The sequence below is a fragment of the Megalops cyprinoides genome, chromosome 13, assembly GCF_013368585.1.
Source record: "Megalops cyprinoides isolate fMegCyp1 chromosome 13, fMegCyp1.pri, whole genome shotgun sequence".
NCBI lineage: Eukaryota > Metazoa > Chordata > Actinopteri > Elopiformes > Megalopidae > Megalops > Megalops cyprinoides.
In genome coordinates, this window is record NC_050595.1 from 19,454,558 (window position 1) to 19,480,120 (window position 25,563).

At 41.9% G+C, this 25,563-nt stretch overlaps 3 protein-coding genes across 3 annotated transcripts; 2 read left to right on the forward strand and 1 right to left on the reverse strand.

The window, feature by feature from the left end:
• The first annotated feature begins 143 nt into the window (after positions 1 to 143).
• Positions 144 to 2,200, forward strand: LOC118787951 (40S ribosomal protein S27-like). The gene is made up of 4 exons (XM_036543735.1): positions 144 to 379; positions 1,176 to 1,284; positions 1,530 to 1,640; positions 1,992 to 2,200. The coding sequence occupies exons 1-4, from the start codon at positions 374 to 376 to the stop codon at positions 2,018 to 2,020; spliced, it is 255 nt and encodes an 84-aa protein (XP_036399628.1). The 5' UTR covers positions 144 to 373; the 3' UTR covers positions 2,021 to 2,200.
• Positions 2,201 to 2,913: 713 nt separating this feature from the next.
• LOC118787988 (dnaJ homolog subfamily A member 4-like) lies at positions 2,914 to 7,271 on the reverse strand. Its single transcript, XM_036543799.1, has 8 exons — positions 7,163 to 7,271; positions 6,709 to 6,861; positions 5,798 to 5,978; positions 5,211 to 5,315; positions 4,595 to 4,822; positions 3,753 to 3,983; positions 3,511 to 3,611; positions 2,914 to 3,386 (listed from the first exon to the last, which is right to left on the reverse strand). Exons 2-8 carry the CDS (start codon positions 6,838 to 6,840, stop codon positions 3,174 to 3,176), a joined length of 1,191 nt encoding a protein of 396 aa, XP_036399692.1. The 5' UTR covers positions 6,841 to 6,861; positions 7,163 to 7,271; the 3' UTR covers positions 2,914 to 3,173.
• Positions 7,272 to 11,157: 3,886 nt separating this feature from the next.
• Positions 11,158 to 25,091, forward strand: LOC118788407 (proline-serine-threonine phosphatase-interacting protein 1-like). Its single transcript, XM_036544388.1, has 15 exons — positions 11,158 to 11,203; positions 13,471 to 13,571; positions 13,833 to 13,907; positions 14,865 to 14,899; positions 15,013 to 15,119; positions 15,988 to 16,050; positions 18,244 to 18,348; positions 19,021 to 19,066; positions 19,753 to 19,832; positions 20,837 to 20,935; positions 22,979 to 23,075; positions 23,220 to 23,313; positions 23,525 to 23,607; positions 23,999 to 24,108; positions 24,790 to 25,091. The coding sequence occupies exons 1-15, from the start codon at positions 11,171 to 11,173 to the stop codon at positions 24,919 to 24,921; spliced, it is 1,260 nt and encodes a 419-aa protein (XP_036400281.1). The 5' UTR covers positions 11,158 to 11,170; the 3' UTR covers positions 24,922 to 25,091.
• Positions 25,092 to 25,563: the final 472 nt, after the last annotated feature.

A 25,563-nucleotide genomic window follows, 5' to 3' on the forward strand; every position in this document is an offset into this window, starting at 1 on the left:
AAAAATGTGCAGTTGTTGTGATTTGTTTCTTGCATAAGGACATAAGACCAACCGTGTATTACACACGTATATTCATAACACTGTTCAGGACACTGAAAGCTGCTGGTCTAGCAACATGTATTGGGTAGGCTACAAGGGTAAGAGAAAAACCGAAAACGTCCTTTCTAAACTATTCCGCTAAGTGTAGCCTATTTTGTAGCAAAATCAATTCAATGGATCTTTTGGGGGAAAACCTCATTTTTTTGGAAACGAAAATGAAAATACAAACATTTTCATAACGATACTTAAATCTCGTATCTGGCAACCGTAACGTTACTATCTACGTACATCAGCAAAACAATCTGCGTATGCAAGGAACGCTTGGTCAGTGAAAATGCCCGTAAGTCTGTTTTATACTTTTTATATAAGCGTCAAGTTTTTTTGCACTGATTTTCTATCGATCAAGTGATCGATATGTTCACATACTACTGTATTTCACCAAGAACAGTTTGCACGTGTTTTAAAGTGTGTATTTCCGTGACACGCATGGTGCTCGAATTTAGCGTGTAAAGTTCGCCCAAATCTCTTAAAAATATCGTTTTTATAAGTTTTTACAAACGAATTCTATTATGTTATATTGAGTATATAACTTCAGTGAGATGCCGTTACGTTTATTGAAAACTTAATATCGTTGAATATAAATGTCACGTTCCTTTAAAACAGGTCATGCTAGCTAGCTAGTTTAGCTCAATATCATTTCCAAAGTCTGTTGCACACGTTACGTTTTATCTATGAGAACTATGATTTGTATGCCCACTCTGCAGATTATAGACTATACTGTATTATTGTATTGGTTATATAACTACCTAGTCATATTAAATAGCTACTAGCTCGTTACTAAACTAACCAGGGCAATTAGTCGTCACCAAGATGGCTAACTCTGCGTGTCGAAGAGGTTTGGTGGCCACATGTTTCTTGCCACTTGTGACGTTTAAATGAGGACAGCAGATGCATTGCTATAGTAGCTAGCGATGTAACTTGGCTTCAGCACGTGCTCGCTAGGTACACTGTCCTCAGATGTATTAATAGCTCTGCTTTCCAGGATATTGTAAACCGACTGCACAGCTAGCAAACAAGCAACTAGGCTTATGCAGGTGTCCGTTTCTCACCCCAATCACGTTTCGTTTGTCTGTCAGCTGGCGAAGGACTTACTCCACCCCCCTCTCGAGTTGGAGAGGAGACAACACAAGAAGAAGAGGCTGGTGCAAAGCCCGAACTCATACTTCATGGATGTGAAATGTCCAGGTATTAACACCGAGTGTGCCTTTCTTAATGTGTGTGTATGTGTGCATTATAAGACTGTATGACTCAAGGCTCAATACTCCTTTTTTTGTCTGGTATGACTCTTGCTTGAGATGTATCCATAAGAGTTACTAAATGTAGCAAAAATTTGTTTTGTATTTTGTATTGTTTTCTGTTTGCATTTGTGTGATATCCATAGCTAAGTGGTAGTTTTCTTGGTTGCGAATAAGTTTGTGTTTTTCCTGCAGGCTGTTATAAGATAACAACTGTATTTAGCCACGCTCAGACAGTGGTGCTGTGTGTTGGCTGCTCCACTGTGCTGTGCCAGCCAACAGGAGGAAAAGCCAGACTCACAGAGGGTAGGTGGAGGGGTGGAGGGGCAAGTTGCATCCTGTCCATATCCTGGGAGGAAGACTGCTTGCAAATGCAGAATTTCATCTAGGAGCCATATCTGTATTTTATGTACATTTGGAAGGCAGACACAGGATAGATACCATGCTGTTGACAGTCCATCTCAGCTAATATGTATTGTTTCTGAGAAGGCCACGTAGTTTTGACAAGATGATGTCTGTTCTGCAAAGTGCATCTGCCTATTGTGTGAACATGAAATCTGTAATACTGGGTTGCTAATCTGACATACACATTTCAACATTGTTTTTCTGATGTGCATTTTGTAGCACTCACCGGGAATCCCCCCCTTTCATTTTCAGGTTGCTCCTTCAGGAGGAAACAACACTGAAGCAGAATGCTCGCATTGAAATGAAAGAATCTATGTATTAGGCCGAGCAATGCCTTATAAACTTTTCATTGATTCCAATGAATGAAAGTATGGAAATGTAATTGTGATTTGAATGGTACGCAGCAGGTTCTTTCTGTTGTGTAATCTGTTCATTTTTCTCAATAAAGCTTCTCACGTAGTGCAGCAAATAAGTCTGTGCTTCATTAAACATGGTCCAGAAAAGATTTTTTTTATTAAAAAGTGGTTTTTAGTAATGGTTTGTCTTTTAAGTTTTGATGGTAAGACTTAGCTTTTGATGTTACAAGGGAGTGCTTACGTATTCATATAGTAATGTTCTTCAGTGTGATAACTGGTTGTGAGCTAAGCCATTCCAATTCTCAATCTGTGCTAAACAGGGAGGAAAAAGGTTCCCCTCCAAAAGGGGAAAGGGAGGAATTGAAAACGGTGTCATACAGATAAATCAGGCAGATTCTATAACCAATGTAAGGTAACTAACTTGATAAAAGCATAAAAACAGAATACCATTTTAAGCTGTGTCAGTATCCACATACTGAATTCCTTTCCAGGATAACCAGCTGGCAGGAAGTTGAACACAACTCTGTTTGGCCAGGAGTGCTACCTATGCTTATTGGTTGCTCTACTCTAGTATTGATCCCTTCTTTTCGGTTGATGTCGGTAACATTAAGTGAATGTGCACCCACCAAGGTTTTAATTACAACTCAATACAAGAGTAATGCCCATTTCAGTCAATCACTTTGCTCATACCTCAAAATCTTACACATTTTTTAATGAGGAATCAACCCAATCTTATAGAAAATACTTTTATTTGGGGGGAAAATAAATACATTATCATAAATCATGATAATTATGAACATGTACACAAGATGACAAAGTTTTACCTTCATAGAAAGTATAGATGTTTTATTTCCATTCATGGGCCTTTTTGACACAAGGTAGATGAAAAGTGAAGAAAAAAAAACTACAGTGTATGCACATTTTGATTCCATTGGCCCCTGAGGGTTATCTTTTGGACAGATCAGTTATAAAACAGACTACACATACAGGAACAGCATGCTAAGACAACATGAACTGTGCACACAGACATTCACACATTGCACAGCGTGGAGGGGGGGGTGTGGGGGGTCACACACATTCACTGTGTCTGGCACTGCACCCCACCTCGTGGGGCTTCGTCTTCCTCATAGGCCTCTCCGCTGTAGCTCCTCCTCTGAGACTCGTAGTCAATGTCAGTGAGGTCCACCTCCTCCATGTCGTCGGAGATCATCACATCATCTCTCTCGGGGAGCAGGGCCTCCAGCTGGGGCAGCAGGTGTTCTGGGAGCCAGTGTTTTTCAGGGAACTCCACCTGGGAGAACCCCAACAGACAGAGTGAGCAAAGTCTTACACCTGAGTCAAACGTGAATCTTTTACCCTATGAATTTTACTCCACGTCTATGAACTTCTTGTCAAAAGCAAAAAAAAAAACTCACCATGAACTGAATGATGAGCTGTCCTTTCTCATAGGGGTCTCTGTACAGAGGCATGCCTTCATTTTGTACACATTTGATGTCGTTGTGCTTAATGACCTGACCTGTAACAGGGAACAGAGCAACACAGCTATATGGTGAGAAGAATAAAGCTAGGCTTAATACTGCTGAAGCATGGGCCTGTTAAGGGCACATTTTTCCACCAAGAATCAAATGAATTCTGACCACAGGAGTTCACTGCTTACCTGGCAGTGAGGTGATGACAAGCATTCGATTATCAAGAGTGCGGATGGTCTTTTTGAACCCGCAGAGTGCCTCCACCAGCTTGATGTCCATCTTCATAACGAGGTTGTCCTCCTGCCTCTGGAACACTGGGTGCTCCTTCTGGTCCAGGACAATTATGACATCACCGGGTTCCAGCCCGGGTTCCTGATCACCCTCCCCATGGAATGTGATCTTCTGGCCGTCTTTCATACCTGTCCATCACAAAAGCAAAATCACATTTTAGTGGACAATTCATATTTAACTTCAGTCATTAGCCATTACAATGAAGACATACATTATATGGATGTAGAAACATTAAAAAAGAACAATTATTTGTTGACAGTTCAGATATTCAAAGTATTCAACATGGGTGTGGGTATATTTAGGAAATGGACAATTAAGGCTTTCAGGTTTTCTCTAAAAATAATCAGTAAATTACTTGCAAATTGTATATGCATTCAGAGCTTAAAATTCAAAGCTTTCAATAGTTACATGTTAAATGCTAAACTGGATAAACCAATGACCCTTGTAAGGCTGACTCATACATGTTTGTTACATCCACCCACACAGCTTTCCCTGGATTTCATTCTCATATAGTTCCACATCCTTTGCTTTTATAGTGTTTAAGTGAATATTGGTCCTACAATTAATATGGCTGTACTGACATGACACTGCTTCTTGAATATGTGGATGTGAATCTATAGATACATGTAGACATCTAGGCTATACCACAGGTTGTAATGTCATTCACATGGTTGCGAGCCAAAGACATGATTTATAATAAAAAACAATATACCAACTTAAGTTGGCAGGGGCTACACACCTTTGTCAATATGGACTTCAAGGATCTTCTTCTTGCGTTCCACTTTGTGCCCATTGCAGTTCTTGCAGCGGTCCTTTGAGTTGAACCTCTCGCCCTGGCCCTGGCAGTCCGGACACATGCTCTGGATCTGCTGGATCATTCCCGGCCCGATCTGCTGCACCTGGATCTGAACTCCCCTCCCTTTGCAGTTGGAGCACTTCTCCAGAGCGCCCTTCTTTCCTCCGTACCCTGGAGTCAACAAGATTTACCGGCATTTTGAGTCCCAGGCCCTCAGCTCAGACATGTGGGGGGAAATGCATGATGGAGACTGCTGTTGATGCCTTTGAGCATGAACTCAACATGCTCGAGCAAAGACCCTGGTTCTGAGGTCCAGGTATACGATTAATCATTTTCTGTATCAACACAATGCCTCAAATATGTTGTGGCATGCAAACGTAGCTAAACGCAATGGACTACACTTTGCATTATTAATCGCTCTTGTTATGCCAACAATACCCCTTAGCTGTACCTTTCCATCAAGTAGGAAAACAGTATTTTTTTGCAGTCAGACACTACATTCAAAATTGAATTCCAATGATAATGGTACAAGTTACAGCAGAGTAATCAAAGTACTTACCATCACATTTTTCACAGATAACATTTTTCTGGAGGCCAAGCTTCCTGGTTGCACCATTGTACATCTCTTCAAGAGTCACGCTAAGCTGGTGAACAACATTCTTCCCTGAAAACAAAAGCAAACCTCATTAAACATAATACGGACAAAAACAAACAATCACCACCTAAATATCTACTGTTGAGTAACACAGGCAATGAGGTCCAAGTCACAAGAACAGGCTTGCCTGGGTAGGCAGACAGAAGTATACCATAAAGCAATGGTTAGACAATGGAGTGAAAAGAATAGCCACTAAGGAATAACCACTAATGACATGCAAACAGCCACTGTGGAATGAGCTTGGTCATTAATGCAAGGTGTTGCCACACAACATTCAGCATCATTCATGTCTATGTGTGAGGGCTTTCAGCTAGAGTTTCAATACATTATTGCATACTACTTTCAACTGTAAATGAAGCAGGGACTCGTGCAATTTCCTCAGACAAGAATAGGTTATGGTATACCCTTTGAAACAACTCAGATAGTAAAGATATGTACCACGAGCCCAGTAGTCTCCACAAGGACATGGAATGTTTCTCTGATGGCCTTACCTCTTCTCTCTCTCTGTGTTCTGCCACCACCACCAAAAAACATATTGAAAATGTCCATGGGAGAAGAGAAATCTCCTCCCCCCGTCCCTCCTTCCTTAATGGCCTGCTCTCCTCCCTGGTCATACAGGTCTCGCTTCTTTGGGTCAGACAGAACCTCATACGCTTGAGAAATTAGCTTGAACTGCAGGAGAGAAGGAAACCCCTTTACTTTTCAAACAATGAACCACTTCTAAAACAGAGCTGCGGCAGAATTACTGAAAATAATTACCCATTCAGTAAGTGCTAGACACTGTGTGCCAATTATTTAGATTTACTGTAAAACATTTTATTCACGTCACATCAATTCGGTACTACGTACAAGCACAACAGCCTACAAGAGTATTTTCTTCATGCTCACAGTTAATAAATCTGCTAAAACCACACGAAGTGGCTGATTCTAGCTTTCACGTGAGTCTAATTTAAGGTTCTACACTCATTCCTTGTCTTCATTCTGTTTATGCGGTTTGAAAAAGCTCAAAATTCTGTCTGTTTTACTGGAAACTGGAAAGGTTAAAATACATGAATCTGATTGATTATCTTTTGACTTGCCTCATTGTAGCATATAAAACAAACAGCACTGAAAAATGACCTGCCTAACAGCCATTTACTGCTTCCTCGTAATACATAATATTGCATAAAGTAACTCAAAAATAATGCTCTCATGACACATTTTCTTCCGCTAAACGGGCACTAAACATCGACAACATTCGACTTTTCTGGGATGTAGAATTTCACAATCCTTCCAGCTAGCCCATGAAATGCGTGCATGCCACGTTAAGGTCTTTCCAGAAAGTTCCGAGCATGTCGCTGTCAATCTTAAGCACCAAGTAACCTACAGATGGAACAGGACACCGACATCAAACATATCTTACCTTTTCCCCTTCACTGGGGTTCTTGTCCGGATGATATTTTAATGCCAACTTTCTATATGCTTTCTTTATTTCTTCAGATGAAGCTTTGGGATTTACTCCTAAAAGGTCGTAGTAGCCGGTTTCCCGAACCATTTTGAATGCAGAAGATGTTCTCTAAATGAAATCAGATGAAATCAGTGATTAGCATAGACAGTGCATGTATGGACAACTATCGCAATCATAATAATCACAAATACTTCCGCACATTGACGTAAACCGTACATAGTAATGCAGATTTTTCTTACAAACTGAACATGGCTTGCTAGATACTGTACGTCTTGCCGGTGGCTAGCTAGTTAAACGTGAAAATATAAAACAATAGCCAGTTATGCAGGCAATTCATTTCATATTCATGATTAACCATTTGAGTACATAAACAATCAAATCACATAACGCATTGTTACTGTTACCATACCTGTGGTATAAATTAAATGCCGGGAGAGCCACGCGTCCGCTCGTTGTGCGCACTGCTATCAGCTGGTTTTCCTTGAAAGATGGCTGGCTTCATTTATATACCGCCGCGGTGCAGAACTTTCTGGAGGGCCTGTACTGGCTGCGCCGGAAATTTCGCGCACTAGTGTCATCAAGTCTAGAAACTGCAGTAAGGCCATATCCGAGTAGGGGGGGTGTCTCCATTTGCGGCTGTTGAAACAAGATCCAAATATGTGCGTCCATGTCCTTTCTAGAAAATAAAAGTGTGACAGGCGAGTGGGGGTACAGGCTACAGAGTGTAACGTCAAGAACCATACGGAGAATATCTAAAATATGCAATTGATGTGGTCATGAAAATAAAGCTTGTCTGAATATTCCATTTCGTATGTATTTATTGTAATGTTATTTCATTTATCTATTACATTGTTTTTTGGCGCATGTAATGATTTGACATGTATATTCTCTTCCAATTCATCCAGTAAGCAGACCAACATACACACACACACACACACACACACACACACACACACACATATATATACACACACACATACACACACACTAGTAACGCATATGCCAGCAACCAGGGCCGGCGCTGGTGGGGTGCACCCCCAGACGGACTCCAGTGCACCCCCAGTTGTCTCCTTATATCCCGATGTCTACATGTTTTTTAAGGTATGACGTTTTGATTACTTTATTAATAGGCTGTCTCTTTGGGCTTTTATGAAAAGGAATAACAGAAGAACTAAAGGTCTCTTTGAAGATTCATGTCAGAGTTTGTTTTTTAGATGGAAATTCAACTCTGGTATTCACAACAAACCACCTTGAACATGCACGGTCTAGTCCTGTGCAGTGTAGCAACAAGTTAACTATGTGCGTGGATAATTCATGTTCCCAGTAGAAATATTTTAATTGTGTATTTGTGTATTTTTTTAGGAAAAAAAAGGATCACCTGAGCACTGCAGTAAGCACAGCGGACCCTCTGCTACCACCCACTGGTCACTTCTCTACACAGCCGTTGTGATCTTCATGGCATTGTGAGGATTCATTGTGGTTTACTTGCCCCTATTTTCCACTATGCGGCAGTATTGCGCTGTATAAAATGCTAGGGACAGCGATGGTTTGTAGCGGGCATTCAGCTAAGAAGTTATACTGAAATCACTATAAACGTTTACAGTACTAACCAGTCGCATTAATTATTCACTTTGTAGCCCATACTTCAGTTTTTTGTAGCCCATACTTCAGTTTTTTTCACAGTATTTATGATCAGTTACATAAAATCTAGCTAACATCCCCGTAGATGTTCCTTTGTGGACACTCGCTGACTTAGACAAAGTTGTCATTTACATTTACATTTACATTTATTTATTTAGCAGACGCTTTTATCCAAAGCGACTTACAAAAGTGCATACAGTAGGTACAGCGACAGTACGGGGACAGGATGTGTACAGTTCCACAATGAGACAGTTCTCAGCTGAGAGCAAGGTCTGTTTGAGGACGCAGTACTATCAGATTTTTACAATTACAGCCTAAAGGGCAACTAGTACGATATACTTTCGAACGGCAAACTTCAACAACTTCAAACGGCACAATGAGCGTCAGGGTAAAGGCGGCAACAAGAGACGAAATTTAAAAGCACAATTTAAAAAGCACAGCAATTTACGACAGCACTGATGGGCGGGGGGGGGGGGGAGGGGCAGCAATTGTGTGCTGGGTCAGTCCAGGTAGAGTCTGAAGAGGTGCGTCTTCAGGCCCCGTCTGAAGGACTGGGGTGAAGGAGCTGTCCGTAGCGAGACCGGGAGTTCGTTCCACCACTGGGGAGCGATGTAGGCGAAACGCCGATGTCTGGCAGAACGAGCACCTCCTGCCTTGACCATGCAGGGAGCAAGGCGTCCAGTTGCTGCTGAGCGTAGGGGTCGGGCTGGCGTGTAGGGCTGGATGAGTTCTTGGAGGTAGGCAGGGGCTGTCCTGTTGACTGCGGAGAAGGCGAGGGTCAGGGTCTTGAATCTGATCCTGGCAGCGACAGGAAGCCAGTGGAGGGATTTCAGCAGGGGAGTAACATGGGAGAATTTGGGGAGGTTGAAGATCAGTCGGGCAGCTGCATTCTGGATGAGCTGGAGAGGGTGGGTGGTGCATGCTGGGAGGCCTGCAAGGAGAGCGTTGCAGTAGTCCAGTCGAGGGAGAACTGTGGCCTGGATAAGGAGCTGCGTCGCGTATGTGGTTAGGAACGGGCGAATCCTCCTGATGTTGTGGAGGAGGAATCGGCAGGTCCGTGACGTGCGAGCAATGTACTCCTTGAAGTCCAGGTTACTGTCGAGGGTGATGCCCAAGCTCTTTGCTGTCCGAGAGGATGGTATTGTGGTGCCATCGAAGGTGATGGAAAGGTCATGCAGGGGGGAAGGGCCGGCTGGGATGAAGAGTTACGTCATGAGTTCATTGTGTGTTGTACAAATGAAATCAGTAAATTCAAAGGTTGTAATTAATGTTTTTTTTTTTTTTTCTCTGTGAAGAGTCAAATTTGTGGCTACACCATATTTATAGGCAAAATAAGAGACCAATAGTTCTCAGAATTGCACGCCTATATTGTATAGCATCTTGTGATGATTCCCATATCTGTGCACACTTGTATCAGTGATATACAGATGGAAATTCAGTTTGCTGGAGCAAAGGACAAGGGCACTCCAGAATCACTGCAAAAATTAGATTTCTTAGTAGAAATACAAATTACTCAAATGTATGGGAGGCAGGTCTGCTGGGAGCTTTGGCTTGACCTAGAGTCCAGTTCATCAGTAAATTAGATCAGGGTGTCCAAAGAAGCACATTTGTGCAACCATAAGGCTTCCCTATAGTACGGACCATAAAAACTACCATCACATTGTGACAGTCATCATTCAGTGTAAAGGTGTAGCCATCCCTAATTACAAGGTTACCATTTCTCATGCAATTACTGTAATATTCACACTTTGAGAATTTTTTTCCTCACAGCCTTAAAACTGGAGAGTTATGATGAATGCATGAGCTGGCAACCCTATCATTTATCATTTTTATGTACAAATGTCATATAGAGGTGTACGAATGAACAACCCTGTAATTGGCAGTTTAAAAACTTTTTAATCATTTTTCTATTAAGAAGCAACACTTATAACCCAAAAATCACTGATTTGATTCCCGAATGGGGAGCTGGGAATGTACTTAACCCAGTTTTCTACAGTAAATTTTCATCACATTACATTGTGTTTGGTAAACAGGTGCTCTATACCCAGAGCAACTTACACAGCTTAACATTTTTACATGTTATCCATTTATAGTGCTGGATATGTACTGATGCACCCTGGGGTAGGTACCCTGCTCAAGGGTACAACATCAGTGTCCTTTGGGTTGTTAGCCTTGTCCTTACCATGAAACCATACTGTTTCCTCATCTAGCTATATAAATGAATGCAGTATAACAGATGAGGGCACCTACTAAGTAAGTGAATGAGCCACACATATATGAAATACTTACAGCTTTATGATTGAAATGGGAGGCCATTTCCAGCAATAACACAAAGGTATCATGATTTGTTACCTATTTTGCATTTCAAGTCTGTGCTAATTTAATTAACTGGTTTGAGGTACATTGAGTGAGTTGCTCTTTACAGAAACTAGGCATGACTGTAATGCACACTTGTAATGCAAAGTAAATTTATTCCATGAACCCCAGCCAATAATGTATTCAAATAGCACCCAAAACCGACTACTGTTATCACGCTGTGATCAATGACATCACCCGGTGGCTCTTCCTCATTCGAGTCGGCTTGGCTCACCACAGGCAGTGTTATAAAACTGGGGGCCAGCTGTGTATGAGCCTTTTCCTTTTTTCCATCTGTGAACCTCCCTGCCTCAAGCTCTAGAGCTGGGAATAGTTTTTTCAGTGTGTTCACATTTTCTGCATTACATTTTCAAAACAGAAATCGCTGTTGGTTCAGGAAGCAGAGTTTCCTCCCGTCAGAATGGCAATGTTGCAATTCAAAGACGCTTTCTGGGTGAGTGACACATGTGAACTTGTCCTCTGCTGGTCTGTGTGTGACACAGTAGCTTGTGTGGAAAATAGGATGAATTTGTTTATTAGATCTGCCATCCACTGCAGCAGTGGTGTACATTTTTGGAAAGCTTCCTGAGTAAAGTGAACCTTTGGCTCGTGTTCCACCTGCCAAATTCATTAGGCAAATGTTGTAGATTACTGTGAGTACAATGCAAACTGGAGTTGGTCCCTTTAGATTCAAAATTATAAAATTAAGAGCATCACGCAGTGACAAATGATTAAATGATGGTCAGAAACTGTGACAAATATGTTAAGCTTACACTTCTCTTGTACAGGACGTTACAAAAATCTGTTTCACTAGTACAACCACTTCAGAACAGGGATATGTAGAAAGCTCAAAGTTCCTCTTTAACGCTGCTAATAAATGTGAGCTAACAAATCTTTCTTTGGTTCATTTGATGTTTTTAGGAATAAAGCTGTTCAAACCCTCAGCTGCTGTATCAGGAAGAGATTTAGCATTAGTGTTATTCACTACGTAAGCAAATGCCTAGTCAGTTGAATGCAGGCATGAACAACCAACTATCTGAGATGATTTTGCTCCTGTCAGCTAGAAAAACACATTAAGATAACACCTTGCTTGACTGAAAAATGTGTTTGATACAATAATTCTGAAGAGGTTATCTATTTACTTAGGTCTTAGTATTTAGTATTTTACACAAAGATAACCTCGCACAGCGTGAGTGAGTTGCAATGCCATTGGGTGGAAATATGAAAATATTGCCAAATACTCTGTAAAATATGTTTCAAAGTTAACCCAGAGATAGGAACCTTCTAAAGCTCTTCTGTCACTCAGATTTTCTGATTAAAATAAAAACCATGAATGGTGGAGTTTGAACTTCAAAACAGGTGGGCGTTTGACAAAAGTGAATTGAGCCTTCTCATGGTTGATGATCAGAGTGTTCTTTCAGTGGCTTGTTAGTGTTGTGGTGGGGGGCTTTTCTGTCCTAACTCAGTATTCACATTGTCCTGGGTTTCCTGTTCATGATGGTGTATGATATTTCTTTTTTTCCTTTGATCTTTTTGACTGTGTTATGTTGCCATGGCTGCGATCTACAGTGCCAGTGAAAGTTTCTGGGTTGATTTGCATTGTAGGCACCGTGCAGTAATCCCTGTTTTATCAGTGCATGTCAGAGTGCACAGACACAGGGGTGCTGGACACTGGGGACTTTGGGGTTTTTGAGACGTTCCACCCTCAGAGGCTTGACAGCATAGCACAGCTCAGCTAAAAAAAACTAATTTTCCAGTGTTGGAAGTCATGTGACTTCCTCTCAATTCGATATTGGTTGCACTGCAGAATAACCCTTCCAGCCAGCCCCAGGATGATGTCACTAGTCTATTGTAAAGATGTAAAGATGTAACACAAGATGCCAACACCTTCTCCCCCCGCCTCACCATTATGAATCTGGGTCACCTGTCCCAGCTCCTGGGACTACTGTAATGCTGCTACTGTAAGAGCAGGTACCATACTCTCAGTGGGAGGGTTTCTGGATAAAATAAACCTCTAGTTTTCCTTCAACAGACTGATACTGGCAACACAATGACTTGCTGACAAGCATCATTTGAGAGCAGATGCTGTTTCCACTTATGCCCAAAGCACCCCATACTTTACCATTCTGTAGGATGTAGGAAAACTGTTTAGTGTTGCAACTCCTGGAATACTTTAGTCTATGCTAAATTTATACCCTCTGTTGTTAGGCACTGGTATGTATCTACTCTTAGTCCAGAGGCAATGCATTGTGGGCTGTATAGCAAGAGAATTAATCACAAATTTGAATTTCAAATAATTTTATAAGAATAGGAGTCCAGCAGGCAAAAAAGAATCTTTGAATGTGAGTGAAGTATGCAGCTATTTTCACATTTACTGCAGCTATCTGAAATAACACTTTTTTTCACAGTTGCAGAAGATATGGTTTCCACAGTACTTACAAAGAAGTGTTTGTGATAAATTTGTGTTTCTGTAGTTATACGTTTCAGGGTCATATGTGTATGGATAGTAGTTGAAATATTCTGTTTCTGTCAATCCTTGGTGCAGAAAAATATCATCAGACCCTCCTCTTCCATATTTGCATTTAATTTGCTTATGGATTTAAAATAAACACCAATGTGAGTATTTTTTTTTCTACAGGAAAGTCCCTTTTTCGGGTAATGTTTCCAGGTGTGTTCTGAGTTACTGAGTCACTGAAACATTTTCCAAACTCTGTTCTCCAGGGCCTAGATTTCACAAGTCACCAAGGCTATGAGGCCCTCATTCAGAGGCTGTGTGACGGCAGGCGGATGTGCAAGGACATGGAGGACCTGTTGAAGCTGAGGTACAAGCAGAAATCTACCATAGTTACTGACCCTGACCACTCAGAGTGACACAACCACTGACTTAGAGCAGAACTGCATGGTGGTCACTAACCCTGACTGTGAGAAATAAATTTGCACACGCTGGTCTGTGACACATGCCTCGTTTTACCCTGTTCAAAGTAAATGTAAAAATAACCCGTATGGTGGTCCAGACACCACAGTGACACAGAGGGTACAGTTTTGTGGTTTGGCAAAAGAGCTGGGCTGTGTCTCCCCCACAGAGCTCAGGCTGAGGAGAAGTACGGGAAGGAGCTGGTGATGATAGCGCGGAGGGTGGGGGGCCAGACAGAGATCAGGTAATTTGCTGCTGTTCTCTCTGGTTGAGCACACAGAAGAAGCATGCTTATTACAGATTGTTTCTTGCCAGGTCCTATGGAAAGCATGCTTTGAACTACTACTCAGCATTGTGTGTAAGGGGTCATACCAATGCTTCCGTACTGGCACTGACTCTGGTTTCTGTTTGCTCTGTCTGCGATAGGCTGTCAAAAATAGGTTTGTGCATGCATACACAAACATAGACACACACACACACACACACACGCATGCACACACATTCACACTCCCTCCCACTTTCACTGTTGTTACCTGCAGGAAGTGAAAGATGAAGGCAGGACAGCTTATTCAAATCATGCCCTGTACACCTTCGCTTCAGTGAAGGGCTTGTTTAAGTTCTTATAACATCAAGTCCATCCAACACACTAAATATGTGCTATACACAGTGTTAGTGCATTCCCCTCAATGGAGGGGTTATTCAGTCCTGGTGTGCCCTGAGTAATGGAACACTAATAGTGAATGATGCACAGTAACGAGTTGGTGGCTGTACACAGTTTGTGATTCAACCCCCAATGGAAACTGAGGTGTGATGTGAACAGGAAGGAAGCAAGGGGGCATTTAAATAGTATGTGTCTGACATCTGTTCTATGTGTAACGCTCAAAATAGACCCTTATCTGATCACAGTGACACAATGAGACTATTAATTGTTAGCACTAAAAGCTAGTGCTAACGGTGCGTGTGTAAGCCCATTGCGGTTTGATGCTTTGCCCAGAATACACAACCTAAAACATTTTACATGCTCATCAGATGTTCACTAAAATATGAAAGAGGGCCTGAGTTATAAAAATCCTCATCAAGCTGTTATTTTTTTTATCATAGCTTTTGTGGACTAGGCAGAAATGACACCACTGTGCTATTTTTCCTGTTACCCGTGTGATGTCGATGTTTCGGTGATAAAAGGCGTTTCTTGTTTTTGTAGCACGCTAAGGACATCCTTTGACCAGTTGAAAGCACGTAAGTTTGTGCCATCTGCTCCCCTCCCCATCAAAGCAACCTTTAAGCACCTGAAGCCCTCATTGGAGGACCCGATCCTTGCCAAAGTGCTAAGTGCCGTCGTGTTGTTGCAGAAATCGAGAACGTCGGGAATCTGCACATCCAGCTGTCTGCGACGCTGAGAGAGGAGGTGAAAAGGATCGAGGTGTTCCGGGAGCACCAGAAAGAGCAGCGGAAAAAGGTATGTATGTGCAGACATGTACACACCCCCTGACTGCGAGAAGCACGAAGAGGAAGTGACCCAGCGGCTGCAACATGGGGGTGTTGTGACAGAAGTAAAAATCCCACCTCACTACCCCCTGCCTCCTTCCCATTCTTACGCAGTGGAAACGGTTCTTTCCTGTTCAACCCAATGTGGTACCATTTACCTGAAATGAACAGTCCCTCCCTTAAAAGACTTTGTCCCTCTCCTTTGTGTAAGAACATTGTCTGAAGAGAGGGGGTGCATTTGCTATTGGTTTTTATTTGTTTCAACTTTTGTTTGTGTCAGCGTTTATCTGTCTATTGCTCAAAGAAGGGTAGTAAAAACATCCAAATTACTCCTGCATCAGACAGTTCATATGAACACAATTGTTTGTTATTTTTCATCACTTTTAATCATGACTTTATGGCCTCAGTTCAGTTGCTGGCTTCCTTTTGAGGGCTGAATCTTGAAAAGGTCATTTTGACTGAAAGGTTCATTATCATTGCCACCAAATAAAGGATAGAATAAGGATAGAAAAAGTCATATGTGTTTGAAAAGGGGGTTATGTGCTTTTTAGTTTGGCTTTCTTAATGAATTAGCCTGTAAGAGCACTGGGCATAGAAAACTCAAGGTTCTGTCTTGCAGAAGGAACTGAATCAAAAGCACTCCTTAAAGTACACTTAAATCAATCTGTATTAATCAGTTTAAAGTTTTTGTATCATATATACATGTTCAGCATATGGTCATTGTCAGTTTTATTTTTAGGATGTCAGATATTTAAGATCAGGGTCCGTTATGTTGCCATTACATTCGGTCTGTATGTATTATGCATTGTGTGTGTTTGTATTTTTCCCCATTTGTCTAGTTTGAAGGAATTATGGAGAAAGTTCAGAAGAGCAAAGTGGCCCTGTACAAAAAGACCATGGAGGTAGGCATGTTACCTAAGCCACCCTAAAAATAAAGCTGAGACTTCCTGCTTCATGGTTTTTCACCTCGTTCTGGTTACACGCTTATTGTACCATGTAATTCAGCTAAAGACTAAGATACGTGCAAGCAGCTCGGACTGTTACATTTCAGCCTGGCTTGCATTTGCTTGTTCGTGGGAGTGGTGGTGAGAGACGTGTGAGGCCTGGGTTTCCTCTCTGACAATGACACCCAGATTGCATCGCTATCGATCAAGCCTGCAAAGAAACGCACTCAGTGTTCAGTAGAACTGGGGACTGTGTAAACACCCAGGGCTACTCCATTTTCTATGCTCATTGAGAGGGTGAATACAAGGGACAGTCAGCTATGTTCCTCCTGGTTGAAAATAAGTGTCTCCTCCCTAATGCAAATCATTTAACAGAGGCAGGAGTGTAGCACAGTTGGATTCCAACCTGGGCCACTGCCACTGCACCCATAGGCAAGGTGCTTAACTGGACCTGCCTTAATAAATCCAGCTCTATAAATGGACAAATTGTAAACTATGTAAGTTGCTCTAAGAGCAAGAGCATACTTAAAGCAAATGTATGTAATGCATGCAATCTATTCAGCACTTCTGACTGATTCATTTATTTATAAAGACTACAAGCAATTGAAACTTCAGGGAAAATGTCTGGTCAGATATACCAAGTACAAACCTGGTCAATACAGAGTGTATTTATAAACATACAGGTATCAGATATGTCCAGTGGAACAGGTAGCTGACACATATGGCCCCTGGTAAACCCAGTATGTAAAAGAGAGCCTATGATTGTTTTTTTTTATGCTCAGGTCATGTTCTATCCTGGAGTTAACCCCAGGCTGCACAAATACATGCAGAAACAATGTGAAAAAATAACAAAGAGTGTCCTGGTGTGTGGAATGAGAGTTCAGAGTCTGTGATCATGGGCTCTAAGCAAAATGTAAATTTGCTGAAAAAGAGTTAAAATGGAAAAGAGGAACTGCCATTCTCAGTCACACAATATATCTGTTGGAAGGAAATGCGCTGACAAACCCAAACACAAACGAACAGCGAGTCAGAGGGAGAAACGTGCTCTAACTGTAAGAGGAAGAAGAGTGGAACTGTACATGCTCACTCACACACACAGACACACACACACACGGTGCACACACACAAATACAAACAAACACATACTAATGCACACATTTACTCACATGTACACACACACACACAGGGTACACACATATGTACACAACACACATATGCAAGCACAGCCAGACATGTATATACATGTTCACACACAAGACACAGGGCACACACACAAAATTACATAAACATTTGCAGGTTACACACACTCACACATGCACAGACACACAATGCACACACACACCCACACACAGGCATGCATGTGTGTGCTCAAACTCACACACTTGCACCTTTTAATATTCAGTATCAGCATTTATTACTGACCAAATACGTCAACATGAATATGAGATATGAACCACAAAAAATAAGGCTGTGTGCTGAGCCGCTTGCATCTTCTAAAGTTGATCTTAGATACAATTAAGAGCTACAATTGACAGGGGAGATAAAACTGTCAGGTTGGATAAAGTCTTCTAATTCTACCACAAGAGTATGTTTTAATATTGTGTGATGTCTAGTATTCTGACTTCTGTCAGAAGTATAGCACATCATATTTAATCTAGTGTTAAGTGTGGATAAGGCTGAAAGCGCAATTACTTCTGCATTATTTTCTGAGTTTTAGTATCTTTATGAGTCTCTGTGGGCACACCCTAAACAGGGGTCCTGCTGCCAGGCTACTTTTTTACTTCAATGTCTGCCTTATTCTGCTACAGCAGCTTGCTCAATCTGAGGTTGTCCCAGAAATTTTAGATTGTCACAGCTTCCTGTTAGCTAAGAATGATGGAATTAGTCAGTATGTGGAAAGATGTGATGATTCATATTCTCAGATGAGTGACACAGTGGATGAGCGAAGCTTCCTCAATGCCTCACATTTATTCACAGGCCATAGCATGTCATATGTACAGCCTGCATTTTACATACTGCATCATCAGTTTGATTCTACTTGCTTACCTTGGCCATGAGCGCTATAGCAGGGCCCCAGCCAGGAACTAAACCCACATGTTTTGCTTATAAGCCCTGCACCTTAACCACCACCGCCCCCGTCCTCTCTCCCAGTCTAAGAAGTCCTATGAGCAGAAGTGCAGGGAGGCAGACGAGGCAGAGCAAGCTGCTGAAAGGGTTAACAGCACGACCTCTGTCACGCCAAAGCAGTGTGAGAAGGTGAGTTCATCTTTACCCTACAGCTGCTGGTCTCACGAGTAATAATATAATTCACCTGTTCATTTGAAAATGTTATTTCTTTCAATGCAAAGTCATACATAAGAACCAACAAAAAGTCTGCGTAAGAACCACATAACACCTCCATAAACACTACAAGAGATTTTTGTAGGATGTGCCATGTCACTATCCATGTCATAAGTCACATAACCATGACTTTTTGATTTCTTACATCACAGTAATTTCACTTAAAATATTAATGTTGACATATCAAAGCCTATGTCAGTCTACATTAATTTGAGATTGTACAGTCTCTGGATTTAGAACAACAGAATCCCTGTGGAATTACATAAATGTGTCTAGCTTTTCTAATGCAGTGTGTTAGACTTTTGGGTCCTGGGACTGAATCAGTCATTTCAAAGAGACAATATTTTATTCATGGATTATGAGGAAAGGAGGGTATTTCTAGGTTATGAGTTGTAGGAACAGAAAATGCACATTGCAGAAGAGATTCCAGTGCTCTTCTCTCCAGCTTTTCTGTGCCTCATCCCACTGTCTCTCCCTAAAAGGAGAACTGAGCGGCTTTTTTTGTACTCAGACGAGAACCTGTTGAAGCGGCATCTCGTTTTGACACAGCGCTGGGCTGTTTCCATGACACTGTTTCTGTGTCTTCAGGTGCAGAACAAGGCCAGGCTGTGCCGCGACGCAGCTAGCGAGGCTGGTAAGTAATGGTGTGGCCAGACAGCTAGCATGGCAATGCAGAGCTTCCTGTTATTGACCGGAACTTCCAAGAGGAGGAAGTTTGTCGGACGGAAGGAACGCAGCAGTTGAATATCTAGTCAACATATAGGACGTCTGTCCCAGCGCTGTTAGAACGTTAGACATTTCCTCTGGATTCCTGCCTCTGCCATTGAGGTACATGTGCTGTGCACTGTGTGGAGGATGTTTCAGCATGTGAGCCATGCTGTTCTCTATCTCAGTCTTTCTCCTGCCGGTCTAAGATCTTCTGTGAGGTTTTCCTGTTTTTTGAAAGGGCAGCTGTAACGACAGATTGCTATTGCTATTTATAGAGAGTAACTGAAAAGCCCGAACAGAAAATGTGAAATTAGACAGAACTAGTTACCTGGAAACACTGCTTCCTCTGATCTTTCAGCTGGAAGTTCAGTGGTCTCTGACCTGAGTGTGACCTGAAAATTATATACTGTCCTCCTCTGCATGTGTCAAGTAGGTTTACCTTTTCCAATAAGAACCAGAACATTTTTTCACCCCATTGAAAATAGAATGTGATGACCTTTAAAAGAGGAATTTCAGGAATCATCGTAAGTTGATATTTCCTCCCCAGGACCATTTGAGAGGTGAAAGATGAAAAAGAACTTGATCTAAACAAACACTTTGCTGTTTCTGCAGAAAAGCAGTACATGGCTAATATTGAGCAGCTGGACAAGGTTCGCCAGGACTGGGAGAGCACGCACAGGAGCACATGTGAGGTAGATTAAATCAGCTTCACGCCCCTGCAGCTTGTACCTCTCACTCACTCACTCACTCACTCAGTCAATCATTCAATCCATCAACCAAAACCTATTTGCTATAGAAATTTTTTACAGTTGCATTGTAAGAAAGCACTTGACAGAGTAAGTCTCCAGAGGGACTCAATAAGACAGAAAAACTATAGCAAACTGTGGAAAAACTGGAAAAGGAATTCCTGCCCAGCCTCAGAAATAATAGTCAAGAGAAATGTGTGAACATATCTGATAGTTTACTGGAAGAATCCAGAGACTCCTGGGTCACCTACTACACCCCACAAATAACTGGTGAGAGAGGCCATATAATGTCCTGTCAATCAACCGACTCATGTGAGCCTGATGCACCACCCATTTTGGGTTTCATGAGGCCTCAGTCTCACATCTCATCTTGAAGACAGTGCCTGGGCGAAAGAGCACCTAACAAAGAAATCCTAAAATTAAAGAACCCTTTCTCTAGGCAGCTGTGATATTGATTTGAAATGGTTCCTTTAATCCGTTGCGGCCACGGTACATAAACTCAACTCAAGTTAGTGCATGCCATTCTTAAGCAATACAGACCCGACTAAGTGAAGATGTTTTTTGTTAAAATTGTGTAATGCACTCCTCATTGCTACAGCACAGCCACCCTGGATAAAACAAGCCAACTGAGTATTTCATAAAAACTGATCAGCTTTGTACTTCTACCAGGTTGGATGCTTTGGGTATAAAACAGCAACAGCAGAAGTGTTTTTTTTAACAATAAAGTCTGCTTTGAAATGGCACACAATTGTTACACACTGCTTGAGATGCAGGCTACAGAGATGGGATTGCAATAAATGAGATATGACCATATTTACAGCGGTAATGTGTTGCTGCAACGATACACAATAGCAGAGCAGGACACAATAACGATGAGAACTACTGAGGGAAGCCGAGGTGACAGAGTTTTGGTCCTTCAGGTTGACTGGTTGACTGGGTTTGTGTTGCAGGTCTTTCAGCAGCAGGAAGGTGACCGCATCGGCATCTTGAGGAACACCATTTGGGTCCACTGTAACCACTTCTCAATGCAGTGTGTCAAAGATGACGAGGTCAGTGAACTGCTGTTCATTTGAGTAGAACTAAATCCCTACAACAGTGCTTTATAAATCTGCTGTATGAGGGATAGATATTGCGACAAACCTACACTGTAGCTCCGCTGGTTTTATAGCTCTGGTGGGATGACAGGGATAACGTTGCTCAAGAGCCCCCTAGTGGTCATATATGCTGTAGCAGCATTTTGTACATCCGCAGGACCCAAGCCTGATGTATTTAATGATGTCAATTAGAAGTGAATGTTTTTTTTTCTTTCACACTCCTTTCTTGTGCTGCACATGGAGCTCTGAAAGGCCCCACCTGCCCTACAGTATCTGCATTTACACCACGCCTACTTGTCATGGCTCTCTGTGTGTCAACCTCTTCGGTGCTAGTGATGCTGTCCAGCAAATTGACAACAGCTTCACGTGAGCTGCACAGAGCCAACACACAGCCTTTTAGGAAATTTCCATTCAGAGCTAAGAAATGAAATGCACGAGAAAACCCCAGTTTTTCTCTGCCCTCACCCCCACCCAGGCCCAGTTCTAGATTTCCCCAATTGGGGGGGCAATCATAGTTTTGGGTTGAGCAATTTTTATTCACCAATGCATAATTTTCTTTTTACAGCATATCAAAAAATGCATAGTACAGCCTATAGGCTACCAACAGCCTATAACTTGACAGAAATGTAAGATATAAGGGGTGGCAGTATCTCAGATAGGGAATTGGTTCAAATCTGGTTCAAATCCCATTTCATGTTGCATCCTACTGAGGGTGTTTGAACATGGCTTGTCTGCCAATATTTGTTGATAATAGGTCATCTGCTACAGCCAATCATTTAGATAGAAAAAATGTTGGAATGTCGATGTGTTATTACAGTTTTTCTCAATTACTTAACCTTCAAAAAGTGAGTTTTGCACTTGTTGTTTTGAAAATATTAAATATCATTAGCCAGAGCAATTGAGAAAAACTGTAAATACCAGGCTACCTGAAGTAATTATGAACTAACTATATATACATGAACTATGAACATCATGTGTCAAAGCGGAGTGGGCACGGAAAATGCACTACTTGAACTCGGCACTTCATGCGAAGGTGTCGGACCCAGTGCCTTTGATTCTGGAGCAGCCCCCGCTGCATTAGCAGAAAGTTGTTTAATAGGAACCAGAAATCGCTGCTTGGCTGTTCGACTGTAACTATGCAGGATATCAGAGGTCCTCCACGTAATTTAGCCAGGTAAGAAATTATTTAAATTGAAAGCAGACTAGCTCAGAAAGCTAACATTAGGCAATAATCTCTAGCGAACTACATCAGCTAATGTTCTTGGAATTATAACCAGACACTTTCTAAGTAAGGAATAAAGCACGACTGGTGGTGCAGTTCTATGGAAATAAACCACAACAGGGTGGTGTGATGCGGCCCCACAGGGCCAAGGGGCTGTTAACCACCCTGAAGTGAAATAATGGGGAAGGGAATAATGCACACCCCTCCAGCCAATCAGCAAGTATTTAACCAAGCCGTGGTATAAACCTTTTTAAATAAAGCCATTTGAACCTGCAACTGTGTGTCCCGTCTCTACAGACAAATTCACAAAATATAACGTTAAAGGGCTAAAAATGATTTCAGAAAATACTAATAAGTTATATTATTATTATTATTATTATTGTTATTTAGGGGTGCTGTGATGAAATTTAGGTGTCCTAAATTAGGTGTCGCCAATGTCCTAAACCCCACCAGAAACGCCCCTTATACTGCACAACACAAAACCAATAATAGTAAAACTGTCAAAAAATAAATGTACAATGATTTTTTTAATATGTCAGTTTTAAATTACATATATGAGAAAAATGTTGCTATGATCTAGTCTTCTATCAAGAGCCATGCACTGTGGATCATGTAGTGAAAAGATTATAAGTACGCCTGTGTGCCATACGAATGTTTATTTCAAGTTGTTATTTCAAAGCATTTTTATCTCTGAAACACACATCTGTGGGTGGTGTCGTAAAATCCACAGAACAGTGATGGTGTGAGTTTATGTTCTAACCAGATTGTGTTTGCAGCTTTACGAAGAAGTCAGGAAAACCCTAGAACTCTGTGACATCGACGTAGATAACAAGTGCTTCATTGAGATGAAGATGACGGGTTCCAGTCCACCAGGTATGCTCTTGTGTTTTCACTGTTTTCCTGTGTCTGTGCATTCTCAGGTGTCAGGCAGAAACAGGTAGACCTGCTCTGACATGGCCTTAATATGTTTTACAGAAAAAAAAAAAAACACTGACACCAGTCTCTCTCTCTCTTCAGCTCCTATCATGTTTGAGAATTACTACGAGAGGGAAACAGCCGCTGAAAGCAATGGGACAGCCCGATTCGGAGGAGGAGGAGGCGTGATGAAGCGGTCAGAATCTCTCTCTCTTTCTCTCTTGCTCAGATTAACATTGAAATGGCTTTATTAACAAAAGCAAGACTGTTGCTAGAGAACTTACAGGGGTAGGGTACCGCTTTTTAGAGGAAATGTTCAGACACACTGAGATTGTGATATTTCTCATGTTGTTACCTTTTTGCCCATCTAAATCCAAGTCTGACATAATGCAGGCTTCTGCTTTTAGGTTTTCCAATCTATTGCAAGGGACCTACAGTGGATCAAGGATGAACGTCAATGACTCTTCACAGCAAACACCACCATCTAGTGGTTAGTACTGAAAGGGTGCAAATGACTGTTTTCTGTTTTCAATACTCAAGTATCAGCAAGGAACAGCACTTGAACTTTCCTACGATTGTGAGAGTGTGGTATTATAGTTGTGTATGGCATTGTCTCCACTGTCTTCGGTCCTCAATGAGAATTTTGATTGGTGTTTCAGTTTTTGGACCTTTAGCCCCACTAGAACTAGAGTCCTTTCTGTTTTAGGACACCTGTCAACATTGTCAAATAAAAATGCATCTTTCCTGGTGATATCTTTAAATGAAAAGGAAATGTAGTTGGTAAGGACGCTTGGAAATATCTGCCATTTTTTATGCATAAACTACACTCTTGCTGCTGGGATAAAAAGGTGTTTTGTCACACTGGCATTATTAACTCTCAGGTGACCACTCGGACAACGTGTATGCATCCATACCTGGCCTCCCTCAGGGGACACACAGGAGCTCAGCAACGGAGGCGGAATACAGAGTGCTTTACGACTACACTGCCCAGGTGGGTGACGATTCCCATGGAAACAAAAATACCTTCACAGGGGTGGCTACCAGTATCTGTTCCTGTTCAGGATTGATGTCTGGTCAAGCCAAATGCTCCACTCTTAAACACAAAGAGAAAGGAAGGAGCGCATCTGTTTATCTTGATTATCACTGCTGAGACACACTGATTGTTATTCATTCATCATTCATCATTCATATTCATCAATCAGACACTCCTCTCTGCATGGTGAGGTGTTTTAGCCATTGTAAAGACAACGTGGCTTGTGATCACATCCTTCATTTTCCATGTAAATGGGAGAGGAATAGTGCTCTGCACAATGGAAGAGGAGATGAATAGAAATGTTTTTTTCCCCTCTACTTGACCTGACCTAAATAAAGGATGGAGCATCACTGTGTCTGAGTCATCGTCATGGGAACTGCAGTGATGTCAACCCACTTTTATTGAGATTTCTCTGGGAAGCCTTTACAGAGGATGCTCTTTGGCTATCCGCTGATCTGCATGAATCCTGTCCAGCTCTTCTACAACAGACACCACAGATACTCTGTTACAGTGCATCTGTGGTGTCTAACGTGATGGTCACGTTTATATTGACTTGCGGTGGTTTTTCTGCCAAGCGGGCCTGAGTGTGACAGACGCATCAAGGTATCCTGCTGCTAACCTCCCCCTCTCTGCCCGCAGAGTACAGATGAGCTGACCATATTGGCGGGCGATGTCGTCATGGTGACAGAGCAAAGCGAGGATGGCTGGTGGATGGTGGACAGGAACGGAGAGGCCGGATTGGTTCCCGGCTCATACCTGACCAAAGCCTGAGCTTACACACATTATTCACGCACAAACACGCATGCACACATACACAGCATTAGATGTCCGCCATACACAGAACTGTCCGCCATACTTCATTCATTCCTGGTGGTGTTACAGACAATGAGATTGTAGTGAGAGGCTGTTTTACATGAGTTGAGAGACCCCCTCCCCCCAAATCGTCACACTCCACAGACTAAACTGCATTCCTGGAACCATTTACCATTGGAAGGCTAAGATGACATTATCATCAGGAGAATTATTGTACATATTTATACCTATGAGGTCCTCAGGACAAGATCCAGTCATGTGTTTGCTGGGGATCTGGGAGAAAATGTGCAAAACTGAGCATGTTGCTCTCCATACTGAGTTGAGTCTTGAGACTAGTGACATGTAGTCGTGAGGATCTATTTTTGTCCCTTCAACCATCATGGAGAGGACATGGTGTGTGTCATAGCCCAGCCAAGAAAAGCGTCTCAATGCCTCTTTACAATGCCAGTGTAACAGTACACCTCACTTACACAGGTTTATTAAACATAGTAATCAGCCCATTGGAACCAGCTCAAAGAGACTTATTCTTATCTCATGAAATGCATAGTCTTGATTTAGTGTAGCCTAAGAAACCATCTGTAAATATAATGGATTAACACT

Bases quoted from the DNA above. Each gene is read 5' to 3' on its own strand.
- LOC118787988 (XM_036543799.1), bottom strand. From the start codon at position 6,840: ATGGTTCGGGAAACCGGCTACTACGACCTTTTAGGAGTAAATCCCAAA. The intron at 4,823-5,210 runs GTAAGTACTTTG...TGTTGACTCCAG, and splicing joins TATCTGTGAAAAATGTGATG to GGTACGGAGGAAAGAAGGGC. The intron at 3,984-4,594 runs GTGTGTAGCCCC...TGTGATGGACAG, and splicing joins TGAAGTCCATATTGACAAAG to GTATGAAAGACGGCCAGAAG.
- LOC118787951 (XM_036543735.1), top strand. The intron at 1,285-1,529 runs GTATTAACACCG...TTTTTCCTGCAG, and splicing joins CATGGATGTGAAATGTCCAG to GCTGTTATAAGATAACAACT. The intron at 1,641-1,991 runs GTAGGTGGAGGG...TTTCATTTTCAG, and splicing joins AAAAGCCAGACTCACAGAGG to GTTGCTCCTTCAGGAGGAAA.
- LOC118788407 (XM_036544388.1), top strand. From the start codon at position 11,171: ATGGCAATGTTGCAATTCAAAGACGCTTTCTGG. The intron at 13,908-14,864 runs GTAATTTGCTGC...TTGTTTTTGTAG, and splicing joins GGGGGCCAGACAGAGATCAG to CACGCTAAGGACATCCTTTG. The intron at 15,120-15,987 runs GTATGTATGTGC...CCATTTGTCTAG, and splicing joins AGAAAGAGCAGCGGAAAAAG to TTTGAAGGAATTATGGAGAA.